Here is a 25,147-nt window from a genome sequence, read left to right as displayed (position 1 = left end):
TTAACACCCCAGGTGTAAGTGTCACATAGAAGCAGTGACCCTCAGCTGCTCCCGTGGCAGGTACCCGTACGGCCCTGCCCGAGAGAAGTAACTGCAGCAAAATGAAATTATTTCAGAGAAAGGTGACCAGCATCAGCACTCCTGAAGGAGGCAGAGAGAAATACGCTCTGTTTCTCCTCCTTCCTTTCTTTCCAGACAGAAAATCTAGAGAGATCTCCAGCACTTAATGTCATCAGACATACCATGTACCATAAAAGCTACAACTTTCTTTCAAGAAAAAGTCACCAGTTAACCCTTCACTGCAGTCAGTGGTCGAACTGTTGGGAGCGCAGCCTGCTCAGCTGAGTACACTGGCTTCCCAAGAGTGACCAAAATTCCTATACGTGTAATTTCTTCTCATATTCAACCCTGTCTGATGAAAAATGTGCTCTATCAGAACTGGAAACAACTGGTGGAAACCAGCCTCATCCACTCACAAAGCTGCTTTCATAAGGCACTCGCTGCGTCATCAACAAGTCACCGAGTTGAAGGGGAAATGAAATCCTGCCCAGATCGCCCTGAGCAGCTCACACTTCGGCATCCCTCATCTCTCCCTCTCCATACGGTGCTGTGTTTGTAGCTTTCCTTGCAAACCTGCACCCCAGCACCGTCTCGGGACATCCCTTCACCCCAGCCACGGCCGACTCGCTCGCTGGCTCTGCCAGAGCCTGGAATTCAGTTGTTTTCCCCCAGTGAAAGTCCATCTCCTCCAAAAACCTATCGCAGGTCTGTTCCTGCCACCGAGTAGCCCCTGCCAGATGCTTACACAGAGCAGAGTGGGTAGAAGCTTTGTTTCAATCTCCCCCACACCGTGGTCAAGGTCACATCCTTGCTCTTCCATCAACGCACGTTTCCATTTCAGCTCGCTGACCCATTTACAGCAGCGCTCGCGGCCGTTAAGGCCAGATCACAGGACAAACCAACCCCAACCTGCACACCAACGGAAAACACCACCGTGAAAACAGACCTGCCCGGGGCAGGACGCCTTCCTGCGCCCCGCAGCCGCCTGGCTCCGAGGTACAATGCCCCACGGCCGCTGTAACCCCGCAGCGGGGCTCCGGCCAGCCCAGCCGCCGGCCAGCAGCACCCGCGCCTGCTCGCCCAGGGCCAACGCGCCCGCGCTCAGCACGGCCTCACACCCAACGCTCCCAGGCCATGCACAAAACCAGCCTCATAAACATGCACAGAATTCTTTATAAAATCTCACTTCTCCAATAAAACCTTGGGCTATTCCAACTGTAACCAACTGCCTTAAAAATGCTTCACATTTCCTCAGTCCAGCACAATTTAAATTAAAATTAGGTAAAAGCAAAAGCAGGGGTGGAGCAAGAGCTGAAGGGTGAAACGCCAATAGCTTTTTTCAAAATAGTTTTAATTCTTGCATCCAAGGAAACAAAAACACATCTAGTTTTATATGCATTTAATAGTTTACCAATTGGTACAATAAGATTTTTTTAATATGCAGAAAACATGAATAAATTTTGTTTTACACAGTCTGAGAGCAACAAATCTTACTGTAAAACACAGAGCAGTATTATATACATTCCTTTACTGATTTTTTTTTTTAAATTGTGTCAATAGCTTCAGTTAACTCCTACAGTCTGGGAACTGTTTTCTCCAATTGCAACCTCTAACATCGTTCTTATGAAAAAATTGAACGTTTGCCTTCATGTCAGTGTCAGGATCAACCTCTCAAACTCGACGGTTTTGCTAACTTATCTCAGCATGAGCTCGGGGGAGCCTGAGGGACAGGCAGGACAAGGAAGCAGCTACTTACGTGACACAGTGGAAAGATAAAAAGGCCAGTTAAATCCAGTCGTGACTTGCAAATCCAACTCCACCTTCCCCGCTCCCAACACGTTCATCCCTACCAGTTTATGCACGTATTCTCACTAGAAGATTCTCGGTATTGACTCTTTTAAAGACACTGGACTTCACACACAGCTGGACAGCAAATAACTCACTCTAAGTGCGTTTTCCTTCACTCAACTCAGCATTTTTTTTCAATATTCAAATCATTAAAAGGATTATCAAGCCACCACTGTCTACAAAAACAAAGTATAATCTTTTTCTTTTAAACAGCTTTCACGTGAGTCAAAAGCTATTTAAGAGTGATATTACCAGGCAGTTCACATAAAAACAGGAGGAGGCAAACAGGAGAAGCGGGTACTGACGTATGAGCAGCCTGGGCTTGGCGAGTCTAGAGCCAAAGCTTTCCAACTACTACAGTGCTCCACAGCCCTCGGACAACTTGCTAGCAACTAGGGTTTGTTTTTTTTTTTTTTTTCTTTTTAATTAGTGCCCCGGGCACATCATTGGTCACACCACACACAAAAGCAGGACGGTTTTTTTTAAATCTTCTAAAGTGCAAGATGCCGTCAAACATCAACTTCCAGATTCTGCCTGAACCGCAATCAACGCTGCACTTTTTCGAGTGCCCCTGGGACTTCCCGGGCACGTCACGTCAGCGTGGCACTGGAATGTCTGTCTGGGGGTAAGCCAAAAGCCTGTACTGTCTATTTGGTAACACCGTCTATCGATGGTTATTTTTAAGCGATGCCAATTTTAGTAAGGGAAGTGACAAAGCAGCAGTGAACCTCTTAAACCCTCTAATAAATTTATTTTGTAATCCAAACCGGTAACCTCGTTATTGTACTTCTTATCACAGGAAAGGCACGGGATTAGCTGACAGAAAACACTGCAAACAGTGGGAAAAGTTCAACGCAGCGTACTAGGGCGGCGCGCCGCCGGAAACCCTCCAACCCAACTCTGGTGTGGCTGTCACTCTTTGTCTGAACAGGGCTTTAACGACTGATCCCTTCAGGACCATCCCTGAGATTATTCACTGCTTATCAAAGGAGAAGGTTGCAAATCGCATTGCACAAGTACTCAGCAGAGTGTTTCCCACAAGCAGTTACGTGCTGCTCACAGGACCTTAGTCGTCCGTCCTTCAGGAGCTGTACGCTAACGGGAAAGAATGCAGTAGACAACTTCCACTTCATAGGTACCTTTAATTTCTCATTCACCTTTATGAATTATGTACACGAGTGTGGTCTACTTCATACTTAAATAAAAGTTTATAGGTCCTATCAGGAATTAAATAGATGTATTACTTTACAGTTGCAGATGCACTGAGAAATTTTAAGATGCACAACTTGGGTAATCTGGAATTCTCAAATAGGACAAAAAGCAGCAAATTCTTCCAGTCCAAGCAGCTAACGAACAAAAAAATTACTTTATTTGTGCATGCTTAACTGCAGAAACACACACTGAAAATTACATAAACCACTGGATTTAAGAGATCAGCCTGAACCTTAAACTGGCTCCGAACCCCCCATCAGAACTCCGTCTCCTCCAGCCCTCCCCAGAGGCAGGTCTACACCAGGACCCGCTCCTGCAGGCCACCTCCTCCGCCCAGGACGGAGCCTTCTGCGGGCGACTGCAGGAGATCAGCCACCACACCCCGCCTCAGCTTCGTGTGTACACCCTCCAGCCCACCCTGGGGTGGTCAAGGGTTCTTATTTTTAAAAGGGACAGTTTTAAAAGCCGTGTATTAAACAAAATGAATAAAATAAAGCACAAATTCACCTGTTAAAACATCAGACTGGTACTTCACTACCGTAAATTTTAAAGTGGATTTTTAAAAAGACCTGGTTAGTTTGATAAGCATTGTAATTCTTAGTTATCTACAATGGAATTTGTCACAAAAATGCTGATTAAATATTAATTTATAATATTTTCATTCACTTCAGATCAAAATATGTAACTTTAGGGATATGCAAATTAAAAATTGTATACACCAAACAACATAAATACTAATAATCAAGCTGGGCTAGTTTTGCTGATAGGATTTGGTTTTGTTTTTAAATGTTTACTCGATATCATCATTCCCACGGATGGACTTTGTTTTGTTGATGGTGTTTTGTTTTTCTTTTAGAAGCCTGTAGCAATCTGTATCTGCCATTATAACCTGATTCTCAAGGTATTTCGTGCTTTCTTTAAAGCATTTAAATCCTGTATCCCAAGATATTTCTCAACATGCAAACCACAGTACGCTCTTATTCAAGCCACATTGTCTTGTCAAGGTAAGTACAACCTCATTTTCAAAAGGGTTTCCAAGGAGGCACTAAAGAAACCGAGAAACCTTTGTATACCCCAACCTCCTGCAAGTAAGAGGGAAGTGTACTTGATACTGTTGTGAAATAGGAACTGCACATCTAACGAACACTGAAAGCAAACAGCAAGCTGTACCATGGCAGTCATTTGGGAGATTCAGCTCTATTGGAAACTGGATCACTAAATTCTAGTGGGATGGACAACTCCTCCTGGAAGTTCGTCTAGCGTAAAAAAGAAAACAAACCAAACAAAAAAACCATTTAAACTTAGTTTAACAGCACAGCTTAACCACTGAATGACCAAATAAAAAATAAATACATTTATCACATCAGCTGCTACTAAGATTTGTTGTCGTATTTCAGGTTTACAGTTAGTTATATAAATATACCAACCCTTGCGTGATAGGAGGCCAAAACAAGTGTATTCTGTTGATTTGGCAAATGTTTCATGACAAATATTCCAGAGTTTAATTAATTTCCATTAATTACACGTAAGGTTCAGAAGATTCTGAATTGCAGCCTTATTATCTAGTATTCTTAGAGAAGATTTATTAAGCACACTTAAGTGATGTTACATAGATACACATTTCTGAAAGAGCCCTACAAAACTTTTCCCAAATGAGGTCACCAATTCAGGCACCAACAGACAGCAGAAAGAAAAACAGGTATAATTATCCGACATAGAACGACACTGTCAACTATTCAGTTAAGTGCCCTATTCCAATTATCCAACTTCTGCCTTCTCAGGTCTGATGTGACCAATGCCAGCCCATGTTCTTAAACCTATGGTACTTCTAGACAACGTATGTAAATTTACAGTATACAATTTGGATTCACCATGCATGAATACTTTGTGTGTAACATTTAATAAGCTCAATCTACATCCAGAATAATTTACATGAAAGGACAATATTTATTTAAACAGAGCTCAATGGGTAACCATGGTATCTGAGTGCATCCAGAGGAAAAAGGGGTCAAATGTGAATTCAATCAACGGCACTCCCACACTTTTACTGTTTGATCTACACTTCCAGTAACCACATACGGTGCCGTCTTGTGGAAATCTGCGAGGAAAGAAAAGCTTATGTTAAGAACGAATCCAAAACTTCAGTATTTTCCACTCTCACTGAATGCCATTACTTTTTCCAAAAAACGATACCAGATCAAAGACTAAATTCCAAAGCTCACAATGTCTGTAGTTCTGAAGGCAAATTCTCTCACGCTATCATTTTGTACAGCGTGACCATCTACTTGCAGTTCAGTCCTAAAGGGGCTTTCATGGGAAAGAAATCCAGATAAAAGTTACAACAGAGAGGAGTCCAAAACATCTTAAACTGCTAGAACCCTCAACTACTACCAGAAGACAGAAATTCACGTATTTACTTAAGAGATAATCAAGAATCAGAAGTCAAGAGACTTAACTCTTTTTTTTTTTTGTAGACAGTACAGGCTGTGAGCTAATATTTTAAAAATGTAAAACATACTGTTTCTCAGGCGATCCCAAAATATTTCATATAAACAAATCAACTTTGGACTGGGTCAGCAGACAGTACTGGGAAGTTTAGTCAGGAGGAATCAAAAGCCTCACCGTGTAGAAAGGGTTCAGCAAAGCCACCTATAACCTGAAGCAGCCAGTTTCAAGCCAATCCATGCTAACAGTTTAATGTTCTTCAACTCCTGACTTTTCTTTGCCCCTTTCTGATCAGCTGTCTTCAACAATTTAAGAGTGAAGTGAGAAACCCTGCATTTCAGTTAGACCTGCAAGTTTGATTAGGAAACCTTCACAGCCAGTTCCAGGTCCACTAATGTACACAGCTCTACTGAAGAAGCTGTAACTGCCAGAGGGGCACAGGAAAAGAAACAACAGGGAAGATTCCAGAGTAAAGCCAGCTTTGTTGAATAGGGAGGGGTTGGTTTGGTTTGGTTTTGCCAGGGCAGGGGGAAACTAACATCTACCAAGATCTGGCAATACCAAACAGGAATTCAAAGTACATTTTTTCTGACCATTTTGCTTTGCCCTGCTCCCCCCTGCCTTTTTTTTTTTTTTTTTTTTTTGCTGGGCAAGCATTTGCAGCACAGCACTCCCCAAATGCCTACACACTCAGTGGTGAAAGGTTCCAGAACACCCTGGCAGTTAACATCTTTATGCAATGTGCAACACTGGCAACAGAAGTGGAAAAATCCAGCACACTCGAAATTCATATCTGTCCTTATTCCATTAAAATACACATAGCACAGAACTTCACTGGAATCCAAAACGTGACCGTCTAGCTTTGTGCTCAACTTCAGCTGGTGAAGATGTAGAAACCTCTGTACCTCTGGCTCTGTACTTCCCAGTAAGCACCGCAGAACAATACGTACCCAAAGAGGTAACAAAGTGTTCGTGCGCATTGAGGGTTTTCATGCATCGCTTGTTCTTGAAGTCCCAGACACGTAGAGTCTTGTCATCAGCACAGCTCAAAATAAATTTTCCCCCAGAATGGAACAGAACGCCACGTACCCAGTTATCATGGCCCACCTTGTGCATAAGGAGAAACCAGTGAGCAGGTACACGTTTTGAGGCTAAGCATTCTACAGTTTATGCTATGGCAAACTGAGTGACACCTCGCCCCGTTCCTGCAAGGACAGCATTTGGCTTTCTAAAACCTATTGGAACTCAAAAGTTTATCTTCAGTTTCTATTATTACATCTATATCAGCACTACCAACGTTGTGAGTTCCTGTCCTTGAAGGCAAACACACTGAAGTCCTCTCCTGTGATCAGCACTGATTCTGCTCCCCACCCCCAGCACCAACACCCAGTCCAGCCTGAACACAGGCCAGACAACAGCAGTCCACAGCCTGCGGGAAGACTCACACGTTGAAAGAACACAACCCCTTACAGAAGACAAAATTCGGATGATTATCAGCATTTCTGTAGACAACCCAAGCTACTCATCAAAAACTACACCACACTGGTCCTGCATTTATACTATGTGTTTTGAGATTCTTAATATTTCTTAGCAACAACAAAATCTAAAATATAGAAGGCATTAAAACTGCGTATTTCCAATGCTTGTCTTATTTCAGTATCTCTGGCTTCTCTTGAAAACATAAACATGTAAGATAATTCATTCCATTAAAACTGGTTTTACACATGCAGCTATGACCACCAGAAAAAGACCAATGAACTTACAAGTGTCATAAGGCACATGCCAGTGCTAATGTCCCACATCTTAATGGTCTTGTCTCTGGATCCAGACAGCAGAAAAGGCCCAGGCTTGCCACTCTTCTTAGTCTACAGAGAATTACGTTTTAAGTTACAGCATACATGGGGCAGGGGGGGAAGAGGAGGGAGGAAGCATATCCTTTCTGAGTGCTGTTTCTTAGCAGCAAAATTAGACCATATGACAGCTTACAGCTAATAAACACACAATGCCAAACCTCAGAGTCACAGACATTTTGTTACTAATACTAGGAGAAATAAACCAAAAAAAAAAGGAATTAAACAATCTGTTAAAAGAAATGGTTGTATGTCCTGCTGATGCATCAAGCCAAATAATACTTTGAATCCACAGCTGCCTACTGCAAGACATCCTCTTTTAAGTAGGCAGAGTTTACGCAGAGTCCAATGTCTCAGGACAAAAGACTACGAGGCTCAGACACACCTTTGTGTTCTCATTGTTCATTAAAAGTAATGAAGCGAGTTTAAGAATTTTTGAAAAGCTCCTACTCTGAACTCATTTCTATTTGTAACCGTGCAAAGTACGAAAGAAAGACTCAGTTCTCAGAACTTGGAATGTTTCAACTGCGAAGTGAACGTGAACTCGCTGCTTGTTCAAAGCTGATCACACCAGCAGAGGGCAGGGGAGACAGCGCTGCAGTGACCACTGCCAGAGGAAGCAACAGTTGGAATTGAATTGCTTTTAAGGATGCAAGTAAAATTTGACTGAAATAATCTGTGAAATCCATCACTAGACAAGACCCTGTCTTCAGTGTATCTACTTCTCCCCTTGGGTATTTGTGTCCTTTTTGAGGAAGAAGGCAAGGCAGAAATGCTTGGGTTTTTTTTTAACTAGAAACTGGAGTTAATTTCTAGTTCGTTTCTTCTACACTTTGTCATCCTTAAAAGGAAATTTTTGCTGACCTTTAGTAAGCCTTTCTTGAAGGCTTCATAACCGAACCAGAGAAGATGTATTTGTGATCACACCAATGGGGATTTATTTTTGTTAAAGAACGCTTTCTCATATCGTTAACTTTGTGCACTAGGACATGGCGGTCATTAATTCCAGCACCGTACACCCGAGGCAGCTTCATTTCTGTGTTCCTGACTCACTACTTCTCCCCACACCTTCCCACTGCTGAGCATCCTTATAATCTTCACGTTATGCCAGATAAGCTACCTCCCACATTTCTTTGCTGAAATATGTGAATGTGGTCCCAACTCTCAACCTTCTCAGAGCATCTCTCCAAAGTTCACTTTCATTAGTGCAAAGTACATCAAGTACACTCAGCAAAAAATACTCATACACCTGCTGTATCTGCCAAGCACTTTGAGAACAAAGCTTAGTTGTTCTAAATACTATCCAATAAGTTCTAGATAGAGCATAGTCAAAAATCTCACTGTATGTGCTTATTTAATAGCATTGGAAACGCTACCTCTGATCCTGTAGCTTCTGATATGGTGGAGTACGAGCTCTCGGGAGCCCAGGAAATGCATTCTACCACGTGCTCATGTTCTCGGAGCTCAGCTTTGCATTCCTTTGTCGCTACCACCCAAACACGCACTGTCTGGTCATTAGAACAACTGGCAATTAAGGTGCCATCCTGGTTAGGCCGCACCATGCGCACCCATTCTCTGTGACCCGTGAAAGTCTTCACGCAGTAACTATTCAAAAGAGAGAGATACAGCATGACTCCATTATCAATGCAATAAAACCACTACACATGCCTTTGAAATTTAAGGACGCTTGACCTACTCTTAGACGTTAAGATAAGATATTTTAGCATACACGTGTCCATCCTGGGTGGTGATGTACAATGCCATAAAACAGTTCATGGAAAAGAAACTGACATGAGAAAGAAGCGACAACTAAGAACTGGCAAATCCTTGTTAAGGCAGAAAGCAGGAAGCTTGGGGAAAAAACAAAGTTGACACAACAGCTTGCATTAAATAGGTATTTTAAGAACAAGCAGAGATTTACAGGTCATCCAGATAGCCTTCATCTACAGCTTTTAGCAAATGGATAGATTAAAGAGACAACTGACAAATGAAACAAGCAAGACCACCAAAAAAAAAAAAAAAAATATCAGGAGAGACCTTGATCTCAAGGTGTCAAGAAAGGTAACAGATTTCCCCTCCCTCCTTTCATGCTCCCTTTAAACTTGTGGTTAACCACTGAATTTATATTCCTGCCTGGTCCTGAGTAATGGTGTTCTACCCTCACAGCTCTCAGAAATACAAAGCCAGTTAGTTTTAATTAGTCAGTACTAAAACCTAAAACCCCGTGCTTAATGACTTAAGGCAGAATCCTTAAGTGAATTACTCTAAAGGGCACAGTATCATACCTCAATTCAAACGAGGCTTGCTGACATTCAAGATTTATGTGTCCCATTTCCTATAAACAGTGGTTTATGTTTGTTTTGTTTAGGTGCTGATGTTTAGCCTGAAGTGCACTTACCCTGTTTGGACTTCCCACATTTTGATAGTTTTATCCCTTGAGGCAGAAACTATATGATCTCCATTGGGCATGATGGCTACTGAAGAAACATTATGATCATGACCTAAAAACAAAACCAAACCTTTATTAAGTGGTACTGTAATAGTTTTTACAGAGCACACAGGACTTGCTGTTCATTTATCTTGGGCAAGTAGCTACAGCAGTAGTGCAAGTTTTATGGAATAATCTTTACATGTAAACTTGAGGTTTTACAAAATAATCATTTATCTTTTTAGAAACTACACAGTCAGACATTGAGAATCCTTTAAAATTGTTTCAAAAATTTCTTTAAGATGTTTTAAAACCAGACACTCACCACTCATTTCAATATCATTATGGGATGCTTCCCACAGCATCACGCATAGCAGATTTGAGATGCTACTTCATTCCATAGACACTAAACATACACCTTATTTACACAGCACTCAAACCATCAAAATATCCCCCCTCTTTCTTTTGGACAATACTCTGCTTTATAACCCCTTTCCACATCAGCAGTTTTCCTGGATTCAAAAACAAAAAAACACCCCAACCCCATCTCTTCACTTTACAGACTGCTAAATCAATTCCCTTTATACCTTACCATGCATAGTTCTGATGCACTCAAAGCCCTGGAAATCCCATAGCTTAATGGTCATATCAGCAGAACAGGAGGCCAAGAGTTTGCCAGTGTGGTCAAAGGAAATGTCTTGCACAGAGTCTGTATGCCCCTTAAGGGTTCGTTCAAAGTCTCCTGTCTCATAATCCCACACCTGACAAGTGAACAGAAAATCCGTTAACACCAACCTATTACTCTTTGTATTCTCCAGCCTTACATTTGCACTCTGCAGGCCAGTCTGGCACCTTATTCAATAATTAATTGAGCAAGAGACAAAAGAAAGACAGCCCTAAAAAGCCTAACAGCACAGAAAAATAAGCATTATTTTTATATTATTTTGTTACTTATAAATTAACTGAATTAATGCATCTTGAAAACTGTTTTTCAGCTAACTTAAAGCATCATAAACACAGCAGGAAAATAAGTTCCACTGTATCTAAAAGTCTGAACACCCAATACCCTTAAAAATAAAGATCAATGTAGAAACCATTGGACAGAACAAATCCACTTGGTACAGATTGTTTTTCTCCATCCTACGCTAGTTCCCTACCTCCAGCAATACAGCCCATTGTCAGTTGGTGGGGAAAGCATCATCTTTAACAATCTCCCTCCTCACATCTCCCAAGGTTTACTGTGGCTCCAGGATTGACTTGCTGGTTTAGAACCAAGCAGCAAATATTCTACATACTAAAGAGTGATATTCTGAATGCACTGGTTTGGGGACGATAATCCAAACCTCTCTAAAGAGTTTGATATGCACACATTAGTTGATTACAGAATGTGTCAGAGATCAAATAAACGTTTGCAGCTAATAATTGCAAGATAGCATGAAGTCCCCATTCTCACCTCCTAATTAAGTCAGTCTTCTATCATCTAGCTGCAAACAAAAGCCTTTGAAACAAAACAAGCTCCTACAGATTTTATTGTCTCTCTCAAGCACAAAATTAGACATTTCATTTTAAATTATATCCTAAACAAAAAACCCCACCCAAACCAAACAAAAAAAACCACCACCCAACACTAAAAAGAATCCATCATCCCAACAGATTGCAATCATCGGGAATGCAACAGCCAGAAATTAAGCTATGGAGCTTGACTTCAAGAATAAGAAAATTCATCCTGTGTATCCATAAGAGGGAGCAAACCCAGAGCTAATTAGGCTCCTCTATAACATCTAACAAGCACAGAGCTGTCACTGTTTCAGCCTGCCCTGTCTGCCTGAAGAAAAAAACACCAGTCCTCTATCTTCAAGTCTGCTGCAGAAACAAGAAAATGTTAAAGCTTTTCATGAACTAGATCTGGCTGATGCTTTTTATTTTAATCTTCTCCAACAGGTAGCCACTATTAGAACAACTCGCATTTTTAAGCATACTGCTTAATATGCTACTCAACATTTTTCAGAACAGCACTTTTCCAAACAGTTTTCAAACCAGCATAGAAGAGAACAATCCACATTAGCTTAATTATTTTTTCCTCAAGTCAAACAATAGTAAAATACTCTTGAAGATATTAATTGGAGCAGCATAAAACTAAAATCCGTAGATTACACAGGACATCATACTTGAAAGAACTGTCCCTACCGAAGCTAAAGCAGAATCTGAAACAATCTTCCATCAGTACAACACACATCCAGCTTGAGGTACTGATGGTACGTATTATACATCCTCTGACTTGCTTAGTTCAATATTCTGTAGCAAACACATACCTTTATTGTGGCGTCCTCTGAAGCAGAGACCATAACACTGAAAACTGGATGGAAAATGACTCGAGTGACGGGACTCCTATGTCCACTCAACGCATACTTCTCTGGAGGACGAGGAATCCACTCTTTAGGGTCTCGTTTCTGTCCAAGAGGTCCACCTGATGTAAACTCTTCCTTAGCTTCATTCAGCTTCGATTCTAATTCCATTACCTAAGTTTATGAATTTCAAAGAGACCATTTGTTTCTCGTTTTATACCAAGATTTACCTTCACTCATTAATAATCCAAACACCAACTGGCTCCCAAACTCACAGTAAAGCAACGACTGCATAGATCTAAACTGATTACCAACATTCAATAGTGTTAGTACTTCTAAAAATCAAACCTAAAGTAACCATTTATTGTTTATTCTTTAATAATTTAATCATTAGTCATTTATTCTTCTCCAACTTCCCAAATATTTTGACAGGAAAAAAAAGTTCTACAAAATCAGGTTCACTCAAATACTGTACAAATACATTTGAGCGAGTACTTTGACAAACTATTGAAGGAGGTTGTGTTACCAAAAAGGAATGCTACTACTGCAATAATTTCTGTATCTCTGGGATGGCATGCATGTTAACCAACAGCAGAGAAACTGAAGGTGTAATAAAACCCTAGATATATTAACCTTTACAGTAGATAGGTCTTTACTGTTAGCACACTGATTTTTACATTTTTTAAAAGCTTTTAATACACTCTAAACCCACTGAAGCACGACTAAAAATAGTTTTGTACTCCTCACTTGCAGTAGAATCACTTGCTCGAATGCACTGGAGTTAATGGTTTCTTCCCCATAATGTAATGGCCAAAGACAACTGGCAGCACAGGTTTTTTACCTTCTTTCTAAACCAGTTAAGCCTTCTGGAGACAGCTATTCAATCTTTCCACTCACAAACTGCCTCAAGGCACATCTTTCCTTTCCAGCTTCAGAAACTGCACATGCAATCCATAAACTGAAGTCAAGAAATTTTTATAAAGAAACCCAGAGGATGTCTGTGCTAGTACCGAGATAGACAAAACATTTTCTACAACATGGATTTAGCGGTTTTCCCTACTCGAGTCCTCAAAATTCATCTTTGAGGCATCATTTTCTAAACCTCGTATTTGTCTGACAAGCAACATATGTAACATCCTGTTCAGTGATGAACGTTTGATTTCAGTCATAACTTTTTATACAAGTAAACCCATCAGACCTCTACTTACCTTCTTTTGTAATCTTATAACAGATGTCCATTTTTTTTCCAGAAGTCCAGCATACTTCTTATCTAACTCTTCATTCTGAGGAAGAGAAGCATTTAAATAAATTAATAAATTCTAGTTCTAAAGCCTGTAGAAGTGTTTCTTCAAAGGCAACATAAACAGCTCATTTTAATACAATCTCTTGACCACAGAAAGAATTCAAGCAAAAAAACTGTAATAAGTTTTACTAGTTAAAACAGAACAACCACGCTTCAAATTTACACACAAAGAGGAAAACATTTTAAAAGATAATTTTTAATTAAAAATACTGCAGCAGTACAGATTAATGATGCCAGATTCTGCAAATAAAATCTAAAAACTAGGACTGTGATCTATGCTGTTTTCTATCTTTATTACTTGAAAGCTTTTTACGTGCTCTGCGTATCCGAGAACGTTGTGTCATATTTTGTTACAGGATTCCCCTCATCCCTCCGCCCAGCCAACTCTTACAGCAGCAGACAGCACGCGTTGACTGCAAGGACCAAGATACACAGAAGTGGCAATCAGTTTCTCAAAGACAGCCTTTTTCATATCCACCAACTGGAGCATTAGGAACTGATGAACTCCCACCTTCAGCGTTAAGGCTGCACCAGCACTATCACTTGTGAGCACAATGCACTTGTTCTCTCACGGAAGCACACGCTGTTTGAAAGGGGCAGCCAGCTGTCCGAGCAGGATTACATATACCCCATCTCACTTGAAAACCAGTTAGCCCAAACTAACTCAATTTTTTTTAAAAACTTGATTACGTTAACCTCAAATTACAACCATAATATTGCATTATTTTGTGCTACCTTCTCAAAGACAAGCTTTAAGTCCACTCTCCCTGCACCCTTTACTTCAGTAACTGCAGCAGAAAGCAGACGACTACACCTGCCCTACTGAACACCACCTCAGATACTGCAGAAATCAACACTGACTTTGCAACTCTAATGAAACTTTAATGAAGAATAATTGTCTTCCACTAAATACTTTTCTCCTTTGGGCTCTAAGGAATAGCTGAGGAGCAACAACGAACAGCTGATGCTATTGTAAAAGCCAGAGGATCACTCTTTTTTTTTCTCCCACCTATTAACACAAGAAAGAGGAAGAAAAGCAACACAGAAAAACAAACATCATCAGAGGCACAGAAGAGTAATTAAATGCTGCACACTTTCTTTCCATGTACAAAATGACAATCTCATACTAGAATAATTCTAAACTAGATGGAGAATAACAAAGGCATGAGGAAAATAACAATGGCATGGCTTACTCCATAAAAGCTCTGAGGACTGGCTACCTCAGTCAGTGACCAGATGTGAACCTACTACTTCAGGGGCATTTGTAAAAGCTGGAGTTATCTGCAGGAATAATCAATACAAAAAAAATGAAACCCCTCTTTGTAGAACTACACTTGAATCCTTCCGATTTACTGAAATATTTTCTGTCCTTAACTTTTTTTTTTTTTCATTTTAGTATAGCTCCATCCAATTCAGATTTTCTTGCAAGAAAGTCACATGGAACTTTTAGCAACTGCGTTTTCTATTTCCCTCAGGACCATCTAGCCTATTTAGATCGCCTTTTTAACCTCTGGGAAGAGAAGACTTAATTAGGTTGATAGATAAGGCAGATAAGGGAATGGTATTAGGATTTGCAATTATAAGTATGGTATTCCAATTTGCCATTTCTACTTGTTTATTAGATACTAGAAGCAGATTGGAGAAATGAAGTCAAACTTCAACCAAGCATTTTGGAAAAAGAACAACGCAAGATTTACAATAGAGAAAAGACAAGGATTTATCAAAAGTCATCACACAGAAGTTTACTACTCAATCCAGGTGTCTCCAGAGAAACTTAAACTCAGATGAAATGCACACCTCCTATGCTAGTAAGTGGCAAGTTTAAAAATGATACCAAGAAACATCTGTTACAAAGGCAAATCAAGAAATAACTGGTCTAAGTCACTAGCATCTGTACAGTCTAACAAAATAGAGCTGCTTACCAGAGATGATCAACTTATACTGTTTAGGCTTGCCCTCCTACTATACGGTTAACCAACTGGTATGCAACTGTTTCAGGCAATGATTTAACTACTGACCCAATTCCAATCACAAAACAGACTTCCACCATTTGCTCTGTATGATAAAGGAGAGGACAAAAGCAATCCTGTTTTGTCTTCCTGTTTCTTAAACATCACCATGTGAAGTCAGCCTCCAAAGCTGCACAGTCTTATACCATTCCAAGTCTGGTTACAGGAGAACAGTCTTCAGTTTTCTAATTTTGTATTGCAGAAAGTTTATGCTTTTATGCGGAATTCCGTGGTAAGAATAAGCACAGTTAAGGAAATGAGTTACAGGGAAGGGAGTGGGGGATGGACACAACAGCAGGAAACAGAAATTAAATGTATTAAAATTAGACACATTCTTCTGAATACTAAGCACAGAATAGTCCAGGTTGGAAAGGACCTCTTGAGATCATGAACTCCAAACTCCCTGCTCAAAGCAAGGTCAGGTGGAACAGACTGCCCAGGACTGTGGCCAGTTGGTTTTGAATATCTCTAGGGACAGAGACTCCACAACCTCTCTGGGCAACCTACTCCAGCGTTCAACCACTCTCACAGTAAAAAAAAAAAAAAAGTTCTATATTACTTTCAGATGGAATTTCCTGTGTTTCAGTTTCTGCCCACTGGCTCTTGTCCTGTCACTAGCAGCACTGAGAAGAGTCTAACTCTGTCATAGTTCACACCCTCCCATCAAATATTTATAAGCTACTGTAAGATCCCCCTAAACCTCCTCTTCTCCAAACTAAACAGTACCAGCTCTCTCAGCCTCTCCCCACACGAGAGATGCTCTACTCCATGTAAGAGTTGCTGGAGTGAGTCCAGTGAAGGGCTTTGTCTTTTTTTTTTAATATATACACCATCTTCTATCACCTTTCTTACACATTATCATTGCCTTTTGTTAGCTTTGCTTTCTAGCACCTTTCATCTTGAGGTATCCAGGCCCTCTCAGAACTTGGATCCTTAAAAGGTCGTTACAGGAAAAACTCAGCATTGTATAGACGAGTGGTAGCCAGACAAAAAAAAAAAAAAAGAAAAAGAAAAAAAAAGAGATTAAAAATACACCTGAGTCATTAGTTTAAGATAAATGTAAGAGTTTTGCTCAGACATTGCCAAGTCATCCAACGATTATTCCTTATTTTTATGGCAAGGCAATAAGCTGTCTATCACCTCCACTTCTGAAACTGCATGAGCTAACAGGTAGATAATAGATATACATGTTCAGAATGGGTGCTAATGCCATAAAATTATAAACTCTTTACTTAAAATATAGATGAATCTTGTTTGAACTCACCACATCTAACTCAGCTTCCTTTTTAAAAACTGAATATGCCTCTTCATAGCCATTAGAACGAAGGTAATCTGCTATTGCTCGATTTCTAAAAAACAAAGAACAGTATCTTCAGTCAAAATAAAAAAAAAGTTGGAACCAATTCTTCTACTCTTTTACTGGCTGATGATCATGTGAGACATTGCCCGATTGCTACCCACCACTCCCTCTCTCACGATTTATTACAGAAGAGAAAGCAAACTAAGGCATGGAACTGGACAGCCTACGCCTAGCCTTAAAATCTGGAAAGAATTCCATACCTTAAATTGGATTAAGGCGGGGGGTTGGTGGGTTTTTTTGTGGGGTAGGTTTTTTTATTTTTTTGTTTAGTTTTTGGTTGCCTTTTTTCCTTTAAATATACCCTTCATACTAAATACAATTTAAGAAGTCAAAAACAGTAAACAGAATGTAGCACATTAATCAGATCCTTATCTACATTCGGGAGTAAAATAACAAAAAAGTGTCAGAATTTACTCAAGGTAAAAGCAGAATTCACAAATCAGTTTGGAGCACATACTGCCATGTGCTTGCTGCTCACTGTAACCCTTTCATAACTTTGTGACTGAAGTCAAAATAAAATAGAGGATAACATATAGCAAATTTAAGAATCCATTTTTTATGCCATTAATAACTTTGAAATTATATTTTCACCATTTCACAATTCTATTATCAAATACCAGTGGTTGTAGCAAAACCAAAAGTACAGAGATCTAAACCATAACACGTGGTACTTGATCGGCATGTGAGCAGAGCCACTCTGTAAAATCTATTTGGAAACAAAATTTAATCATTAAAGTTTAACAAAAATGCGACACAAACTTAAAAATAACCATTCCTTACAGTTCATCTCGTTGCCTTTGTGACAGCACCATTGTGGCTGCGATGTCAGGTTAACTGATTCAGCAGTGGCTGCCTCCTCAAGATCTAAAGTCTTAGGAACCCTGGATGCACAACTCAGTCTGCCACAGAGTGGCTTAAATCAAAAGTATTTTTCCAGACGTGAAATCCAATAGGAAATCTGGAGGCATTCAACACAGGAGATTCAATCCATCTAGAAGGAAGAGAAAGAGACATCATTAATTTCCTTCAAATAAGCATTCAGTCACTCTGGGCTGACATGAAGATTTCTGTACTCAGATAGCGACACCACTCTGGGCAGAACCAACCAACTAAAACTGTAAATGCAATTTTATTTTGCTAGTCTGGATTATGCCCCTATAGCACATCTCCAGCCTGGACTGAGCAGCCTGGAGAGACTTGTACACTTTCTTTATTCCCCCCCTTCCCACCATTACTCCTTCAAGAAACAGGGATCTGAGGGACAAATCTTCAGTCACAGCCCAGTTCTAGTTTGTAGGCAACTCCACCATATTTTGTTGTGATGAAAAGAACTCAGGCCCAGTGTAAGAGCCGACGTCCTGCACTCACTACTCCCATCAGAAAGCTACCCCCCAAAATCCTCTATCCTTATGCTAGATTTTTATCTTCTGTAGATTTACCTCTTCATCAAACTAAACCCAGCAAGATTCATTCAGTTAATTTTCAACACACACTAGAGATCAGCTAATGCTCTCCTATGTTTTTCAAGCTTAGAGGGAGAGTTAAAAGAAAGAAGAGAACATACCAGAAAGGGCCTATGGAAGGTGCTACGGCCCACTTCAGGCCACAACCAACGGCATCAAGGCACACTCAGTTTGTCACTGTAGCTCATTCGTGGCATTACATTAGGCAGCTCTCTAGGATTTACCCAAACAGCATCTTTAAAGACTACGGCTCTAATTCAGCACGTGAACTTTACAGGTAGATTATTACACAATTATATTAGACAAGTTACTTCTTCTATTCTAGTAACGCTATCTGAAGAAGTTCCACAGAACCACATTCTAAAAGACAACACTTGCCTTCTTTTCAGTCACGTGTTAACACAGTTTACCTACAGTTCATCTTTTATCTCATCCATATCTGGGGTACAGCAAATTTTTAAACAGACCTTCAATCTTATCAGAGTAGCACAACTACCACAGCGTAGAGCTGCCGCAAGCCCGTAACTTCAGCTGGGTTCAGACAGCGACTGGATCACTAGACATCTGACAACGCAAGCCAATTCAGAACACAGGTGAAACTGATGTAGTCAAGAGGGTGTTCAAGTCAGTCAGAATTGTGCCTTTCACAAATTACTTATTTTTCCCCCCACACTATTTAATATTTTCTTATGCAGGAACTTGAAATTCAGTATTCTTAGTGTACAATCTACTTCAACTTAGTCAAGGTGACATCACCAAAACCATTTCAGCAGCACTGCCTTTTGATTTCTGCACTGCAGGTACACTTTTGCAAGCAACACAACTATGAAAAAAGCTGAAGTTAGCATTTCTTGCATACCTGACTGGAGTCTGTATATAACACATAATTTGCTCAAGCCATTAAGCAAGTTTGACCAACCGACTTTTATCAACGAGGTAAACTGAACATGACAATACACAAAGACTAAGGAGACAGTAGCTGGGTTTGTGAACTTCCTACCAACCTCTTCAGGAAACACGTGTTCCCACTGCCCCTCCACTAGACATACAGGTACGCAAGGCCACTATAAAAGTTGGATAACCACACCGTAAGGAGCCTGTTTTAAACAAAAGCCTTTCTTACATGAAAAAATTGAAGAAAATACTCAGCTCATATCATTACTGTCTACTTATCCATCACAGGGGATCAGGAGCTTGTTTCTAAACCTATCTAGGCTCTGCTGTCTGCTTCAAAATAAGCTTAAGCTGCAAGTTGCTTGTATTTCACTCTGCTGGGGGATTTTCCACGTCAAATGCTGTACACCAGAATACTGCACTGCCAGCCATTTAGGACAGGAGCACTCTGAACAGGCAAGACACGATTTAATTAGTTTGACCTCTTCCCTAACAGCTATTTCAGAAACAATTTAGTTGAAAACTGATAGCACAGGCTGCATCCTTTCAGAGAACAGAAGCAAACATTTCACTTATTCTTGTCCCATACCTCGCTTCCTGACAGGTAGAGAGACAGCTGGTTCTCAACAGATGTATCTTGTTCACTACACAGTAGGAGTATCACATACAAATTAGCAGAACTTAGTTAATATAAAAAAAATAATCTATTGAACTGATCAGAAGAAGTGCCCTCTAGAGGGCAATGCTGCTATAAATTTAAGTACTGAAAAACAGAGGCTTATAATGGCTGAATCTTGGCACTTCAGTATGAACATAGCAACGCTTTCAGCAGCAATAAACACTGGGGAGAAGAACAAAATAGGGCAGCACTTTACACACAGAAGCACTGTTTGAAGCACTGAATTGCAGAACACAAAGATATAAACTTCCCAAATCTGTCTGGAGTACTACCACGGTAAAAATCACAGCATTAAAAACAGAAGGTGGCTTTTGACTAGGCAGTGAATGCCTTGTAAATCCAGCATCGGTGCAATGACTCCAGTAAACATCATACTCCAATATTTTGTCATTGCACCTAGGAGATGCAACTACAGCACTTGCCTAAAAACAACAGCAACTGTGTTTATAAGGCGATCCTGGGCACGTCATCTAGTTAGAAAGGCATTTTTTCCCCCTCAAATGTAAAGTAACCCCAAACTTCTCCTCCTGTATCCCCACTACCAGGCAACACCTGCCCTGCTCCATTGCTCGAACTCTGAACTGTTATTCAGAAACAAATCATAGAATCACAGAACGGTTTGGGTTGGAAGGGACCTTAAAGATCATCTAGTTCCAACCCCCCTACAGCTACAGGGCAAAGCAGCTATTTCTGCTATTAGCAAATTACAGCTGATCCACAAGAAGTTACTCATCAACTGATCTACAGTATGTTGCTTCCCTGAGAAGTGTCTGTTCCAAGCGCCCTTCTCAGTATTCCTGACTTTTTACCTCCAAAGGCACTGGAATATAAGGCAAAATATTTTTAGGGCAGTGTCCTTCATACACACCCTTTAACAAAAGACAAAGCAAAAGGAACAAAAACAAACAAACAGGAAAAAATAAAAACAAAACCTAACCAAAACCCCACAAACAAACAAAAGCCCACCCAAGCAAAAATGTCCAAAACCAAACAACCCAAAAAGACCCAACTTTAATTATACACCTCTGCCACTTTTGAAACAACCAAGAAGGGAGGAATATTGTCTCTGTGCACCGCCTCTTCTTTAGCTAGTGAAGGCTTTGTGACATACAAAGCTTAGTGGAGCCAGACTAACCAGTCCTCCTCCACTGCCTGTCAAGGTTTATAGTCACCACTGCATTACACACACACCCGCAAACAACTTCAGTAATGAGAGGAAGCAAGAGTTCAAAGAGAACCCTTGGGAAAAAAAGCACCACAAAAAACCACCACCTGTTCATTACATCTTGCCTGAAATCGGTCATTTTTAATATCATCAGCTTACAGTGAAGAAGGTGGTGTCAAGACACAGAGCTAGTAAAAAAAAAGACAGCCAAGAATTATCCCAGGCCAGAATTCTTCCCTACACAAGCTTCTAAAACATACAGAACTATTGACAAAGAGCAACAAATTGGGCAGGAAAACCTGAAAAGCAGAAAAAATGTTTCTTGTAAGGGAAAGTGGAAACAGCACAGTGCAGGTTCTTCTTTCTCATTTAAAAAAAAAAAAATAGTGGAAGACCCTCTGTCTCTTCATGTCTAAGAATCCCCTCCCATCTTCCTAAACTGGGATTCAGAGATTCCTCAGCTTCACCACACACAGCCCTTTGCTGGAGCCAGCCGCCCTCGCCACAAGACTCACCCACACTGCGCTGAGGACACACTTACTGCTACTGGAATTGCTCTGAGGCTCAGAGATTCTGCCTGACAGGCATTTAAAGATGGTCCCACCCTGATTGTGACCAAATACACACCTTTTGTGACTGGTTAGTGTCAAGGCACCCAGCAGAGTCTAACGTCACACTTAAAGTGGACATCACAGACCTGATACTGTATAGGATCCACCCTCTTCCTGGGGGTGACTAAGACACCCTAACAATTCAAAAGACAGTTTCTTCTTCCTGACTTTAAACAGCAGGTCCTTATACTGACGTGTATCAGCGTGGTTCAAGTGTTTCCTAGATCACTGGAAAACTCTGCAATAAGGAAAGACCTGCGAACCATCCACAGGATGCACAAATAGCAAAATGGATCAGGTTCAGCTGTATTAGCTCTCTGAGACAGCTCTACGGTAGGTACTCAAGGCAGGATAGCTAAAGAGATACAGTCAAAGCAACGAGGTAGGAAAAAAGCCCCAAATGCTGTCAGGCAAGAGAGAGTGAGAACTCCCCTCAGTTCATGACATCATGCCAATAAACGATAAGCCTTGGCTTGTAGGTATCTCTGTGATAGTGTTCATACTTGCTTCAGGAGGCATTTAAGTATTTTTTTCCGTAAGTATTCTCCAAATACAGTTGAGAAAGATATTATGGAATCAAATTAACCCTTCAGTATTTTAGTCTCAACCTGCCAAAAATACTTGTTCATTTACCTAAACTATTGACATTTACCTTTTATCTATTTAAAGCCAATCATCTACTTTGCAAACCTACAAGGAGACTAAACAGAAGGTTTCAAACACACTTGACAGTTTTTAAAATCAAAACCAGGCTGCTTTCTTAAGTTTTAACTACTAAAATAGTGTTTCTGGACTTAACTCTTGACTTATTGATTACTGCTGTTAATTACTGCATACATAGCACAGCTCATCCAAGTAATTTAAAGCAGGATGAAAGTTTTGTTATTTTTCTGTATCACCTAAGCCCGTTGTTTTACTGTTGTTATGCCTTTGTTTAGCAATTGTAATAACTCACTGCTACAGCTTTAATCAGAAGGTTTTATCTGTATGTGGCAGGGTACCATTCAACTCTTTCAAAGTAACACATATATTGTACCGTGACAAAATTGAAGCCATAAATATGGAGGTCAAAGAAACCATTAGCTACTAGTTACTAACTCATGATATAAATTATACCTTCAGTAGGATGCCACATTGGTCCCTGCAAGATATTAGTTCAGTCAGGGATTCAGCATTCCAGAAAGAATGAGGGCTTTTCTCCTTTGCACCACGGGAAGGAACTGCACTCGGTGCTCCCCAGCTGCCAACACCCAACAACCACGCTTATTAACTTCTCCACTAACGTTGCCATCAACAGGGTGTTCCACATTAAGTTCTTATGAAGCCCTTCCAGATCCAAACATTGTCATAAAGGTATCCTGAGATACCAAACTGTGCCATTACAACCAACCTCACCATCTTTCCTCAGTATTGTATCAGCAAGATCAGTTCAAAGTGCTCTGTTGTCTTGCCTTTACTCGGATCAAGTGTATCAAAAATACTGCTTATGGATCAACACCATAAACAAATCACTGAAATGGCTCAGCTGACTAACAATACCCATTTCTGCTCTTCAGAAAAAGTTATTGTAAAAGTCACTCCCCATTGAGATATGATCCATCTAAACTGCAACTTAGGAAGTTAAACGATTACATATTTTATTAGAAACAACATATATACACCAGTAAATGTCAAATACATAAGTGGGAAATAACATTTGTCAAACTCATCTTTCATTCTGGACGTACGCTTGCTTTGCTAGGCTCTTTTGAGCGTGCCTCTGTAGCATGAGCAAGACCCAATCTAACATGCATGAGTTAGGATCAGTTCTCTCCCTTCACTGTGAGTAACTATGCTACACAGCAAAAGGATCTCTGCCAATGCCCTGTTGACTGGCAGTGCTCTGCTACCAGAGCAATAAGGTTTAAGAAAATCTACACAAATATCAAGCAGTGACATACAGACAGAGAGCAGAAAGCTATTCCAAGCTCACCGTGAACCAGTATTCCTTCCAGACATTTGTAGGTTCAAACCAGATTTTTAGAGTCACCTCAATAAAGCTGCAGAGAGTAACGTAGAGAAAGATGTATTACATTACAAGGCCTTTACAAGTTTCAGAAGTTCAATTTTACACTCTTCTTTCACAGCCTAAGTTACTCTGATTATTTAGCCAGGGCTCTCATCATCAAGAAAATCCTCATCAGCACCACCACAAAAGCTGGTCTCACCCACTGGATCTCCAGGCTCAAAACCTTTATCATTCTGGTAATTTAAGTCCTCAAGCCTACAGAAACATTTGCTTACTACCTACTACAAAAAACAGTCACTCAGCCTTAAAATGTTCTTAAGTACTTTTCCTATCTCCCGTAATTCCCACAGGCACATTCGTCCCTCCTGTATTTTATGTTTTCTCTCTTAACTTTTGAATTTTTATGAGTTAAACCAAGAAAATCAGTTTCAACATTATTCCTTCGTTCACAACATCAGCAGCAGCAAACAGTTAAATATATCAGCACCACCTCAAGTTCACCCTGCTGCTGTCCAGCAACCTAACCACCAAACAGATCTCGGAATACATGTTCATAGCTCCTCCAGGAACTCAAAACTAAATTAATCAAATTTCTGCAGTTTTAATGACTGTTGCTTAGGCTCCACAAACAGTCTTCCCCACAAAAACACAAGCTACATACACTAAACACACAACTGTAGCTCATTATATCCAAAAGTAGAAGAGAGAGATGGCATAAATTATAGAGCAAATTTAAAGCAGATACAGAACAAACACCTTTCAACTCTGAGAGCTTATCAAAGAGCTGTGCACTGCTGTGCTTTAAGAACAGTACATTTTTGCTTTTTTTGGCAGAATCCTACTACCCTAATAAATTCAACAACAAGACCATTTGTTTTCTAAGTATTATAACAAAATTATGTATTTAATAGTATTCTACAAGAATGTTTCTTTGAAGGAGACAAAAATCTGAGATCACGTTTTCAGACTGGCAGGTTAGGCACACCTAACACTAAGCACTTGGGTGTTAAAAAGGCATATAAGCCACAAGGAACACACAACTGGGTTCACATTATTAAATCAATTCATGTTTTAGATTGCTCACATTTAGCTTCAAATTTAAATCTTAATTTGCAATCATTCAGAATTTCAGCAACCTGTGTAAAACTCAAAATAGTCTTGAGTTTCCAGCTACATGCTACTAAGTTTCAAACACATTCTATTGTTCTTAAAAGATGATTTACCTGGAAGAAAACTCCTCACGTTTTCTTCAGAGTTTGTTAATGTATCTGAAATCCTAGTTCGGTTAGCTTCCTCTCTTCAGGTGATTTTTCAAACCCAGTGAAAGGCAAGTCACTTATGAAGTGGTATCAGAGACAAGAGCCACCAGAAGACTAACTGAATTGATATAATCAGAATTAAATTCCACAATTCTTTAAAGCTGAAGACAATCCATTCCTGCATTACTAAAGTAGAAACTCTTGTTGC

General features: G+C 40.1%; 1 protein-coding gene across 3 annotated transcripts in view; it reads right to left on the bottom strand.

The window, feature by feature from the left end:
• Positions 1–3,030: 3,030 nt before the first annotated feature.
• PAFAH1B1 (platelet activating factor acetylhydrolase 1b regulatory subunit 1) overlaps positions 3,031–25,147 on the bottom strand; it is a 30,373-nt gene continuing 8,256 nt past the window's right edge. For 2 of the 3 annotated variants that reach the window (XM_068415413.1, XM_068415415.1), the window contains exons 2-11: positions 17,641–17,851; positions 16,765–16,849; positions 13,397–13,471; positions 12,156–12,362; positions 10,436–10,604; positions 9,814–9,916; positions 8,792–9,020; positions 7,329–7,430; positions 6,516–6,672; positions 3,031–5,218 (exon numbers count right to left, since the gene is read on the bottom strand). In XM_068415413.1, the coding sequence (XP_068271514.1) occupies positions 5,145–5,218; positions 6,516–6,672; positions 7,329–7,430; positions 8,792–9,020; positions 9,814–9,916; positions 10,436–10,604; positions 12,156–12,362; positions 13,397–13,471; positions 16,765–16,849; positions 17,641–17,672 (1,233 nt within the window). In that variant the 5' untranslated portion in view covers positions 17,673–17,851 and the 3' untranslated portion in view covers positions 3,031–5,144. Of the gene's footprint in view, positions 5,219–6,515; positions 6,673–7,328; positions 7,431–8,791; positions 9,021–9,813; positions 9,917–10,435; positions 10,605–12,155; positions 12,363–13,396; positions 13,472–16,764; positions 16,850–17,640; positions 17,852–23,644; positions 23,703–25,147 lie in introns of those variants that run through there. The other variant, XM_068415414.1, reaches the window with a different exon arrangement.

Source organism: Nyctibius grandis, chromosome 18 (assembly GCF_013368605.1).
Source record: "Nyctibius grandis isolate bNycGra1 chromosome 18, bNycGra1.pri, whole genome shotgun sequence".
Lineage (NCBI taxonomy): Eukaryota > Metazoa > Chordata > Aves > Nyctibiiformes > Nyctibiidae > Nyctibius > Nyctibius grandis.
Note: the sequence above shows the minus strand (reverse complement) of the source record. Positions and strands in the feature narration are given on the sequence as shown.